General features: G+C 38.4%; 1 protein-coding gene across 1 annotated transcript in view; it reads left to right on the top strand.

The window, feature by feature from the left end:
* TBC1D9 (TBC1 domain family member 9) overlaps positions 1-12,827 on the top strand; it is a 49,688-nt gene that overhangs the window by 25,643 nt on the left and 11,218 nt on the right. The window contains exons 7-13 of the mRNA XM_041461802.1: positions 1,625-1,831; positions 3,267-3,437; positions 4,537-4,687; positions 6,203-6,417; positions 7,873-7,990; positions 8,899-9,184; positions 9,899-10,028. Coding sequence (XP_041317736.1) covers positions 1,625-1,831; positions 3,267-3,437; positions 4,537-4,687; positions 6,203-6,417; positions 7,873-7,990; positions 8,899-9,184; positions 9,899-10,028 — 1,278 coding nt within the window. The remainder of the gene's footprint in view (positions 1-1,624; positions 1,832-3,266; positions 3,438-4,536; positions 4,688-6,202; positions 6,418-7,872; positions 7,991-8,898; positions 9,185-9,898; positions 10,029-12,827) is intronic.

The raw sequence follows: 12,827 nt of genomic DNA, 5'->3' as shown, positions 1-12,827 counted from the left end.
TGACAGATGAGACAAGAAATTATGAAGGGGAAAGATGTGTTTCAGTGGCTGACTGCACTGCTCACTGCACCTTCAGCAGGTGCCCTCTCCAAGACAAAGCACTTCAGATATCTGTGTGTCTCTATTGAATAGGAAATAAGTGGATATCAGCTCTCATTATAGCAGAGCTATAATTAAGCTTGCTTTAATAATGTCTGTCCTGTGTCTTTAAAACTTGTCTGTATTGTGTGCTGATTGCACTTGAACAGCTTTTAAGTGGAACAGGAAACATAGGGAACCCTTTTTAGCTAACTTTAATATGCTATTAGTGAAGTCCTTTAAGTAAACAAGTAACTAGTAGATTTGTAGTTAACAGAAAAATAAAAGGAAGTGGGGAGAACAGAGAAGTGGTTTAGCATCTGAGCAGTGCACTGCAGTCTTTAAGTCTTCAAAGAGAATGCATGAAAAATGTTTATCCTATCCATTTAGCTAGAGCTATCAATATTGTAGTACTCATGTCTTACCATTGATTTCTGTTTTTAAAAGGGTTAAAGGAGCAAAAGTCAAAGTCCTAGCAAAATTAAATCTGCTTTCTATTCTGAATGCAGTAAGTCAGTTTTCATTAAGAAATCATCTAAAATAATAAAAGCAGTAGTTAAAAGTATTTATAATTGTGATTTGTGTTTTGTTCAATGTATGAACTGCACAAACTTGATGGATTGATATGTTCATAAGGTAATAGTTGGTTTAGGACATACAATAATGTTTAGGACACACAACTGTTACATAATTCATCAACAGTGTATGTATGACTTATCCCTGAGGTTTCTTTGTGTTAATGTGCCTTACCAAAACCTCAGGGAACTCGTTCTCTGTACTCAGTAGATTGTGGTATGAGTACTGTTTACAGGTTGGAGTTCAGTTAGATTAGTGACTGTTTCCCTAACAATTGAAGGCCATACAGAAACCTTTACTTCACAGGGTTAGATATTTTCCTTTGTAAGGGAAGACATGGGGTTAATTTCCCTTTGTTGCAAGTTCCTGTGTACTTTGAAAATGCAGTTAAAATAACACTGTGGAACTGTTTTCCCAGTACGCAGCTATAGTACAGTTGTACAGGAGCAATCATCTCAAAAATGGTTTATTCACATGTATTGGCAGTAAAAGGTAGGCCAGGGTTTCTGTGGCCTGTGCTGATGATGTTAGGAAGCGAGAGAGGGATTTGGAAGTCCTACAAAAAAGCTGATAGATTTGTATCCCACAGATGAAATTTTGTTTTACTGATTCTTTTAGAATACGGTCTGAGGAAAATCAGCTAAGTAGTGCAGTGGAGTTTTGATGGAATATGTATTGAAACCAGTTTTTTGAGGGATTACAGCTTTTATCTTTCAGGCTTTAAGCCCTTGTATGCAAACCATGTTTTCTGGCAAAGAGGTGTGATGTGGTTTGTTTGGAGGGAGGGGGGCTCCCCGGGGTGTCCCCAGAGGGCCCCCTAGGCTGTGAGTTCGCTGGCAGCAGCAGGGGTGTCCATAGGGATTTGATATAAGGGTGGAAGGAGCAAGAGTTTATTGTACTGTGATGGTTTCTTAAACCAAGCAGCTTGATTAACTAAAGATCTTAAGGTGTAGCAACTGTTTCTTCCTAGGTGACAATAGTGGAAAAGGCAGACAGCTCCAGTGTGCTGCCCAGCCCACTGTCAATCAGCACAAAAAACAGAATGACGTTCCTCTTTGCCAACTTGAAAGACAGAGACTTCCTTGTACAGAGGATCTCAGACTTCCTGCAACAAACCACTTCAAAAATATACTTGGATAAAAATATTTCTGGAAGCTATATCAGCTCGGATGATGAGGTATGTGAAGGAACATGAATAATTTACTAGAAGAGGATTTTAACTGGTGTGGGGAGAGGAAACACCTTTAAGTTTTTGTGAAGCTAACCCTTTAGGCACAGAAATGTGACCTCTTTTGTGTTAATGCCTTTGACTTGAAGTGTTAAAATTTTCAGTTAGGATATCTATCTTTTTCATGTTAAACCTAAGAGAAATCATCATTGCTGTCTAATTCTTGCTGTCAGATTCTGAAATGCCCATGTGTCTTGCTGGAAAGTGTCATAGTTAACTGTTTAATTGAATAGTATTTTTAATGTCTATTTACTTGTCAAACTCAAATGTAATTCTGGAATTTTAATAATTTGAAGAAATTATCAGTTGACATGAAACTCCTTTTATTCAAGACTTTAGCTGCTAAATCCCATCTTTTGATTCTTCTGAAAACCATGTCTGAGCTGAGCAGGTTTGCATGTGCACTGCTAGTGAACTTTGGAACATTTGACCTAACGGGAAAAAATCAGCCCTGTTCTGAACATCAAATGACCCTATTCTGAACCACCTTCTTAGATATGTGTGCAAAGTAAATAGTTCTTAAAAGTTATAATTAGATACAGTTAGGCACTTTGAATGTCAAGCCTTCTGCTGAATTCCAGCTTTTATGTATGAAATTCAGATCATATAACAACCTCCTCAGTTCTGTTAAACCCAGCAAAGTATAGGAATTCAGATCTCAAAGTAGAAGAGGCTTTTGTGGTATATAATTTTGGTATTATGTAGGTAGATCTCACATTCCAAGTCTGTCCTAAGCCATACATTTGTACTGTCCTGAAGAGCCCTACCCTGTTTGCCATGTGTGTCTTAAAAGAATTTTTCTGCTTGCTTTGTTGATGGTGAGGTATAATTACTGTGTTGTTGTATACCAGAGCATGTATAGTGCTGGAACTTATGCTGTAAATGGATCTAACTATTCTACCTACTGAATTATAAACACAAATTAATTGTAAGCATTTACTACAATTTGTCATATGACTGCATGTCTAGATATGCATGACTGACTTGCAATTTCAGGCATTTGGTGTGAACTGCTCCATGAGATTTTTGAAACTGTGATGCAGTTTCAAAGCTGTTTGAGAAGTCAAAAAATTCTTCAAAATACTTTTCTTCCAAATCACAATCTAGCAGTCTTATGATGTTGACAGATCAAGGGAGCTGGTTCAATTGCTCAGGGCTACTTAGGGTTAACATTACCCTAGCAATTCTAGTTCTAGAATTTGGTTGTGTTTCAGGAGAGCTGTTGAGAAACTGGAAGCTATTTCATTATTCTCTACTGGTCTAATTTCTGCTGGCTTATGTTTTTGTTAACCATTAGCATGTATATATTTTGAAGTAAAGTGAAGTAAAAAGTCCAGACTCTGGCTCATCTTTATGCCTGTATTGCTTGTGACTGCTTCTGCAGGTGTTTACAAGGTCAAGTAGTTTAATTTCTGCCAGCCCTCACAAAAGCCTGAGCTCTGAGTCGGAGGGAGAGCGACAATTCAACCTCAATGATAATGGTATTCCAACAGCAACTCAAGCTTTAATGACGATGTATCGGCGCAGGTCACCTGAGGAGTTCAACCCTAAGCTGGTAAAATACATCTCTGAGTGCTCCACCTGACTGAAAAGGCTGTTTTAGTGTGCTTTTATACTTTGTAATACTTTGTAATGGTTTTGGTTTTGTATCACCTTATTTTCCCCAAATGGTGTACCCCTTTTTGTATCCCCTCCCTCTACCTGTCTAATCATTCTCCTGTGTTGAGATCATCCCCAAATCCCCGCCCTGGCTCTCTGTCAGTCACTCAGCATCCCATCCCCTCTATCTAGAACTTTTGGTCCAAGTCGAGTGATTAGCCCGAGGTCAGAGGGCAGCCCCCAAAGTATTATTTTATACACTATCCCAAATATCCTTCCCTAAGGTTGCATTCCTGGAGGGCCTTTATTGGTCAGCAAATGTATCTACCTTCGGTTTCCTCCCCCCCTTTAAATGTAACCTTGAGATTCCTTTTGTTTTACTCTGAGCAAGGCGCATCACTGAGGTGTGGGGCTCCCTGAGGAGCTCCAAATAATCCTTGGACTGGCCCCCTGCTGAGAGTCGGCCTTTATCCTCTACCGATGTCTCCAGTGTCTCCTCTGCTGCAAAGGCGACTAGCCTATCAGTACCCTCGGGGCACCAGAGAGTGTCGTCGTCGTCCCTCCGCCCCGTTGTCGGCCACTTCGGGGCTGCCCCCGCGTTTTCTACTGACCCGGGGCTGGCCGGGGTTTCTGAGAGGCACCCAGAGAGACAGCTATTCAGTTATGTGTGCCTTAAAAACCATGTTGCTGACCCAGAAGAGTTTCATTCTGCCAGACAGTTAAGAAGAGGCAGTATTTTTCACAGAAAAAATTGTTGTTGTTTCACCAGTACAAATAACTTCACTACATAAAAGCAAAGTTGGATGTAATTCAAGGAGAGATTGTATTCCTGCTGTTAAGTATAACTGCTTCTCTTAGCAGCAAGGTCTACTGGCATAGAAACTAGGAAATGGGAGGAGGCAGCCCTTTAAGAAGGTAACGGGACTGTAGCCAAGTTATTTCTTGCTAATTTGGAAGGTTAGGGTATTGCAGGCTTTTTAACATTCAAGATTTTAGTGGGTCAGAGTGTTAGAAAGAGAAGCTGCATCTTTATGCCTGCCTTTCTTTGCTTTTAGGCCAAGGAGTTCCTGAAGGAACAGGCCTGGAAGATTCACTTTGCTGAATATGGCCAAGGGATCTGTATGTATCGCACAGAGAAAACAAGAGACCTTGTGCTAAAGGGCATTCCAGAAAGCATGAGAGGCGAACTTTGGCTGCTCTTTTCAGGTAGGTTTTCATTTGAATGTGTCTGTGGGATATAAGCAAAAGCATAAGGGAAGAAGGGATTTCTAAGATGATTAAAGGTGCGCATAATAAGTGTCTGAAAATATTTGGAATAAGTAAGGCTGTGATTGGTAGCGGGCACCAGACAAGTTTAGACAAGATTTTTGTTCAGACCAGCAAATGCTCTTTCTCAAACAGGCTCACATAATTAAGGAAGAATACATAAAAAGCAGAACATGCACTCGGTAACAAGAAGACAGTAGTTTAGGGACCTTCTAGATGTTCAGCAACCACCAGCAAGCCTAATTCCCATTTATTTAATAATTTCTGGATCCAGATAAGCTTTTGACCTTCACAGCAATTGTTGTAAGGAATTCCAAAGTTTAGGCATGTTGCATGGAACCACAATCTTTATTTTTTTGTTGATATAAAAAAAAAAGCTACCCTAACATTTATTAGGTGCTTCCATTTTGTGACAAAATGGTGAGAAAATATTTGTCTGGGATTCTGTGCCATAAAAGATTCTCTAGGTATGTGTCCACTTAAAGTTGGTTTTTTTTGAAGTTGAAGAATTTTATTACTAGTTATATGGAAATCAATCCTACCTCAGGCATTTTTCATAATGTATCACCATATGCCTTCTTTAGCTCTACCCTCCCCAAGATAGTTACCACAGGCCAGCTACTCGACTTACGATATGAGCATGAGGGCCTTTTATCTGATGACCTAATGAAGCTTTCAAGTTTGTTTTCCGTTTCTTCCCTGGTAATACATAGTCATGTACATTTTCTCTTTGCTGCTGGGCACTAGAGAAATGTTTTCAGAAGATAGGCACAGAAATGCAGAGCTCTATTTTGTGTCCTTTTAACAGCTAGTTTGGACTAATTTTCATTGTATATCTATAACTCATATTTTCTATGTAGATTACTTTGTGCTACTGACACTTGATTTTTGTTTCTGGAGAAGTTGTAAAGTCAGTAGTGAAATCTCATAGCAACTCTGTGAGCATGTATTAGTATCCCTAAGGCTGAGTGCCCTGCCCAAGGTGACAGTGTCATTTTCGGAAGAAGGAATAGAACTCATGAGTTTTTGTCTCTTGCTTTTGGCTGACATGTCATACTCTCTGCATCTGCTCTGTTCCCAGGGCAAGTAGCTTTCTCAGAGACAAGTTTTGAGTTATTTAGGATAACCAAACCCACAGCCAGCTGCAGAGGGAGCTCATGATACCGTGTGACTGCACAGTTGGTTTGTTCTTCACGCCTCCTGTTTTGTTCTGGCTGAGAGGGATTTTAACCTCATTATAAAAATGTCTGTAGAGAAGACATGAAGGGCTGGTAATCACCAAAGCACATGCTTTTCAAGTTTTTAATCACCTTTAAAGAAACAATATTTTCATATTTGCTTTCGAAGTTCTTGGTGACACTCAGAATGGAAGGGAAGCAGATTATCATGTTGGAGTACTGTACCTGCTAAACCTTCTGTTTTCTTCTGGTTTTAATACTGTTCTCCTACTCCTAGGAGCCATTAATGAAATGACCACTCATCCTGGCTATTATGAGGACCTAGTGGAGAAATCGATGGGAAAATACAATCTTGCTACAGAAGAGATAGAGAGGGATCTGCACCGCTCCCTTCCAGAGCACCCTGCATTCCAAAATGAGATGGGTATTGCTGCTTTAAGGAGAGTCTTGACAGCTTATGCTTTCAGAAATCCAAACATAGGATATTGTCAGGTAATTGAAATACCCTGCACTCCTTCAGTTTCTGGAGTTCCAGTTGTTTCCTTGCAGTCCTATTTCTTCAGTCATGCACATGAGGGTTTGGCTGTGTGAAGCACACTGAGGTGTGGATGGTGCTGTGAGCTCACACCTCAGTGCTGCAGAGAGGCAGGAATGCTGAGGCCAGAGGGATGTCATGCAAGGACCTGCTCTAACAGCAGTATTAGCAGCACATGTTGAGAGGTATTTTCTGTAAGCATAATTTCTGCTCATAAATCTAGAAACTGGACAGATGATATCAGGGTTGTCTACAGAAAATGACAATGGACCCTGAAGAAAGGTTATTTTCATATTAACAAAAAATTACCTCAAAACCAAAAGACTTTGTGTTCAGCCTTAAATTTTTATCTATTTTTATCTATACATCTTATAAAGAAATGTTATTCAATGTATTAGTTATAACCCTCCAGAACCTCCTTTCCTCTTTCAATGATGCCATGCCATCATTCAAAACAATGAAAATAAACAAAACCAAAAAATAACTAAAAAAAACAAGCAAAAAACCCCCAAATACTTTGCAAAAAATAAAGCATCCTGGGAGATATCACCGTGAGTCCCAGCCATATATCTGTGGAGTTAATGCTGACCCCAGTGTGTGGTTTTGAGGTTCTTATGCCCATAATTCAAGTCACTTTAGTTTCTGGTCCTAAATCATTCTTTCTTACTATATAATTTTGGTTTATCACATGGGCCTTTTTCTGCCTTCTTACATACTTTTGCAAAGAAGAAACTTAAATTCATTAGTGTTAAGAAGCCTGATTAATATCTGACTGTTAAGACTTCCAAATGCAACTTGAGTAAGTGCAAGCAGTTCTAACAGATACCATCATCAATTATTTAGTAACACATATGGCACTAAGTAATAGCTACAGCATTTTTAAAGATTATTTAACAGAGGAGCAGCAGAAAGACATTTCAGTTCTGGTCCCTAAAACTGTCACAGTAATTAATAACCTTGAGATTTGGTTCAGCTACAGTGAGAATTCAGGTGCATCACTAGTGCTGTGGGAGGTGTTTTGGCTGCACCAGACCCAGATTCCCCAAAAGCACCTATGGCAGAATATCAGTAGCAGTGTAACGGATACTTGCAGACCTGTCAGACCTTGATTAGGAAGAAAAATCTTGATTTCTTAAAAAAAAATCTGCAACACAAAACAAACCAACCCCCCAAAAAACACCAGAAAGCCCCAGTGAAACAAGAACAACAAAACTAAAGAAAAGCCTTACAATTTACTGTGACTTGAAGCTTTCTTAGGCCTTTCTTTGAGCACTGGGAAAACACTGCTGTTTTTACAGGGAAGTAATTGAACAGTTTGGGATCTGCAGGGAGAGATGTAGCTAATTTCCTAACCACTTTTCTGCTCAGGTACAGTGCTAGATATTGAATAATTATATTTCCTTTTCTTTTAGGCTATGAATATTGTCACTTCAGTGCTCCTCCTTTATGCAAAAGAGGAGGAAGCTTTCTGGCTGCTGGTGGCTCTGTGCGAGCGTATGCTGCCTGACTACTACAACACAAGAGTTGTTGGTATGCTTTGGGGACATTTTTGAAATTAACTGGTGTTATTTGTACTGAAACAAATATATGGGTGGATGCATCTGTGTATGTTAGTGATGAGGCAGCTTGCTCAGGAGAATAAAGGCAATTTTCTAAAGAGGTAATTTTATTGTTGATAGTTTATCACCTACTTAGGATCAGATGGCATTCGAAATTGGGGTTAAGCAAAGTAGATTTTTTAGAAAAGACAGGAGGCTAAAATTTGAGTTTTAAATGATCCAGTTAGCTGATTAAGGTAAGGTGGAAACAGGACCTTTAGCAGTTTGCAGTAGAAGTCTTTGTGCCTGTACCTCTGATGTGAAAGGGCACAAGTATCAGAAAGCTATTGTTGTCAGATGAGCTTCCTTGTGTATGTCAAAGAGAGTGACTTCAGTTTATCATGGAATCTGTTTTTACTATATCTCACAAATACTTGAGATACTCAGCCTTAGAAATTATTCTTCCTGGCCTGGTTAAAACACTGATGTTGTGGCATGGGAATGTATAATACTGGGTTCTCTTGAAGTAAATCTAAACCCTCACAGTCACCCTGGCCTCATTCAGCAGGTGGTGCTAAGGTGTTACTCCAATTAGTAATGGTAATATCAAGCCACTTTTTAACTTCTGCTAGTGCTAGACCAAATTACTCCATTTTTATTTATTATGGAGTGTATAATTAAAACAGGAAAAAACTTACTACAGTTCAATTTGTAGGTATAGCTCAGTAGTGTAATGGAGTCTGTTACTCATTTGAAAGTGAGAAAATGTGCATAAGCACCATGCAAAATATTCTTAGGTTTTTTATTTATATACATTAAATATATAGATTTTTTTTCCTCCCCTAAATGGCAATGTATCAGTTGCTCCTGAATTAATTTGACCTTACTTATCTTCAACAGGAGCATTGGTGGATCAGGGTGTCTTTGAAGAGCTGGCTCGTGACTACATTCCACAGCTTTATGACTGCATGCAGGATTTGGGTGTAATCTCCACCATCTCCCTGTCCTGGTTCCTCACTCTTTTCCTCAGTGTAATGCCATTTGAAAGTGCAGTGGTAGTTGTGGATTGTTTCTTCTGTGAAGGAATAAAGGTGATATTTCAGTTAGCACTCGCTGTCCTCGAAGCTAATGTAGACAAGTTGCTTAACTGTAAAGATGATGGAGAAGCCATGACAGTCTTGGGAAGGTATTTATTACAGAAAATTAAGTGTCTCTGTGTTTGTGGTTTTGGGGTTTTGGTTCTTTTTTTGTCTTCTTTTCTGATTTGTATTCTCTGCTGAAATACTAAATTTAAACCAGTACCATATATGTAAATTTTTACATACTTGTAGTCTCCTTTCATCCACATAAGGTACTCCTTATATATTATTTTAAAATAATGCTAAGTGACCAACAAGGTACAAATTCTTCTTTCAAGACATTCAAATAAACTTCCCAAACCTAGTTTTAGAAATTTAACTTGATTTGTTATCTTAGTGGATTACATGAGTTTTGTTACTTCAGCCTGCTACCTTTTAAATGTTAAGAAAAGGCCTTGATGTTAAGGAAAATTATTTTGGGAATAGACTAAGTTGGACTCAGAAGAATTAGGTAGGTTCAAATCTATTGAACAAATAGATTTCATTGGCTTGAGTCACTTCATCGGAACTAGTGCTGCCATGTATAACCTCTGAATTTCTTGAGCTTGGTGGCAGTGTTTAGTTTTCAAGATGCTTCTGGAACTTTGGAATATTTTCATAATAAATTTCAGTAGTATAACTTAACTCTTCCTAGAGAACGGCTCTGTCACTTTTACATGTAATAATCAATATGTAAGCTGTATGCTGTTATCCGTCAGAAGGGAGGGCATACAAATTTATCTTGGGTTTCTCCTGTCTTTTTTTTTTGTCCCCCCCACCAGATATTTGGACAGTGTAACCAATAAGGACAGTACTCTTCCTCCCATTCCTCATCTTCACTCCCTGCTCAGTGATGATGTAGAGCCTTATCCTGAGGTGGATATCTTCAGGTTAATCAGGTCTTCCTATGAGGTAGGATAAGATCTCTTAACAGGAACTTGCCAATTAACACAACTTCTGCTTCACACAGGAATTTAGTACTCTAGTTTGGCTTTGCTTGAAACAGAAAGAACATAAAAGAAATGCAGACTCATCTGAGAAGCCTAAAATAGAGCAAGGAAGAGGAGTTAGATTTTATTCTTCTTTTAACCAAGACTTCTAACCAGAGCTGTTTTCATAGAGAAGTCTGAGGCCTCAAAGGAGAGCAGCCCACAACCAAAAAGTGATTTACAAACAAAAGGCTGAACTTTTAATTTGAAAGGAGTTAATTCTCATTTAAGCTTTTTTGTGCTTTTCCAAACTGAAATAGTCGTGAAATCTGTATGCTTTCAGAAGACCTTTCTGTTATCAGTGACACTTTGTTTCTTTTGCCTTTCATTTTCTTAAAAGTGATGATTGTGACCATGGGCCACTATATTCTATCACCAAAGCTAAAAAAAATTCAAGTGAAAGGAGCTGGTAATAACTAATATATATTAAAGGGCAGGACAAAGCCTGCAAAACCAACTAAAATCTGCAGACTGGTTTAATTGTCCTTAAATTAAAAAAAAAAAAAGCCATCAGTTAAAATATCTGTGATGGTTACACTGAATTGCCCATATTTTATAAAAATTAAGGAAAAACTGTGAAGATTTTTTCTCTTTTTCTCTTTTCATTATTCCCTTCTATTGACATGGAGTTGATTTATACTTCGCAATAGCACAGCTTTCTCAAAAGCACTTCCTATGCCCCTAAATACCCCTTCCTTTAACATACCACATTTAATAAGGAAGTAGGCAGTCCTTAGTGTATTCTGTACTGAAGGGAAAAGTATATCAGGGTAGATGGATGGATTTTTGGTAGATGTCAGAATGGCCAGGAAGGTGCTTATGTGAAGTTGTGTTTCCCATGCATTTTGCCATTTTCCTCATCATGAAGATTGCTTGCATTGACTTAACTGCTCTGAAATGAATAATCTGACTCCGTGCAGAGCTAGTTTGTCTTTCTGGGGCTTTGGCAGCACAGAACCTTGTACGTCCTTGGTAAATAACCAAGTGCACTTCAGTATAATTAGGCAAAACAAGTACCATGGGGATTGAGGAACCATGAGGAAAGCAGGAGCTGGTTGGAAAGAGAGAATTAGTTTCAAGAAAGTTGCTGTTAATTAATTTATTTTAAAAAACCCTAACAATTCTTTAGTAAACTATTAAGATTCAAAAACTTTAGGGGACCTGTAACACCTGTTATGTTTCTTGATTAGTTATGTGCACTCAGGGCTGGGAATTCACTGATAGTTTTGTTACAGCTACAAAGAATGAAATATAAACTAAATGAGCATATTTTTGTTAATTTTTATAATTTAAACTGCTAAGAGTGCTTGCTGGGTGACCATCTATCCTTAATCTTGTAGACATTTATAATTTAAAAATAATAGGAAGACCTACAGCTGAAGAAAACATGGGTTTTTTTGAGACCTTTGCCTTCCTTCAAGCATACACACACAATCTCCAAGGAGAGGGGAAAACCTTGTCTCTTCCAGATTGTCCTGTGATACTTGTAATGGAAATGTGATGAGTCTGAGAACTTGATGGCACTGGTCAAGTCACAATATATGAATTGTTTTATGAACACCTGCTTTCCATCATGCTCTGACGCTGTCCAGCTCTTAGGTAATCCTGTCAGATGCATATATGAGAAGTCTCCAGTGAAAGTTGAAAGGATGCAGAATTGCTTGGTAAATAAGTGATTAGCACCCTCTCTGCAATAATACTGAGCAGACTTTTTACTTTCAAAGAAGAAATTGTCTTTAAAAAAGAGAATATACATAACAAGTGTGTTTTATACTACCAGTACTTTCTTAATTTACTGAAAATAGTTTTCAGTAAGAAATCTCTTATCCTTTCATTCAATTTGTATGTAATTCAGAAGCCATAGATCCTGGTGTTATAGTAGAAGTGACTGAAATAATGCATAATAACTGCAGTTTTAAAAGCCTGTGCATAACTCACTAGCTGTCTGTGGAGTGTAGACTCATAATCAGAGCTGTTACATGTTTAACTCATTTAGTTTGTCTGTTAGCTAGTTAGGAAAAAAAAATGGCCTTCAACATTTCAGCTGTATGTACAGTGGTATCTGGATCTTGGCCGTATTAACTAAAGAGCTGACAAGGTCTGTGCTGTGGAAAGGTTTGATACAGTTTTGACCTTGAACAGATGACATCCTTCCAACAACTCCTTGTACAGTTTGAAACTTAGCATGGCCAAAGGACCATTCCCAGAAGGTAATCATCTGCAACCTTCCTTTTTTGTAGACTACGTGAGTTTTAGTTTTATGGATGTGAACAGACCTTATTTGGCCCTCCAGACCAGTGAATAAACTGATTACTGGAATAGGTGTGGCCTCAGAGCTACAAAAGATCTGTCTTTTCAAGGTTTTGTGACCTCTGTGATACCTGATATTCATGAATGTTTACCTACATTCCATTTTTGTCAAAAGACTTCTTTATTTGCAACATGCTCACAAAGTACACGAAGGATCTTTTTGCTCCCCAGGTACATGATAAAGGTGAACACCTTTATAGATAAATGCAGCTTTAGCATTAATTTCATTTTACAAGGACGTGCCAGCATATGCACATATGCCTGCTTATGTAGATGCACTTGCACTGGAAATATAAATCCATCTTTTATGAAAGTGTGTCCTGCCACCCCTTTATGCTTTACATGTGGTGTAGCTGATGTCTGGGGTTGTTGTTCCTGCTGATCATCTGTGCATTCCTAAGTGTGTGGATTT

Source organism: Pyrgilauda ruficollis, unplaced genomic scaffold (genome assembly GCF_017590135.1).
Source record: "Pyrgilauda ruficollis isolate IOZ18807 unplaced genomic scaffold, ASM1759013v1 scaffold154, whole genome shotgun sequence".
In the NCBI taxonomy this organism is placed as follows: Eukaryota; Metazoa; Chordata; class Aves; order Passeriformes; family Passeridae; genus Pyrgilauda; species Pyrgilauda ruficollis.
Note: the sequence above shows the minus strand (reverse complement) of the source record. Positions and strands in the feature narration are given on the sequence as shown.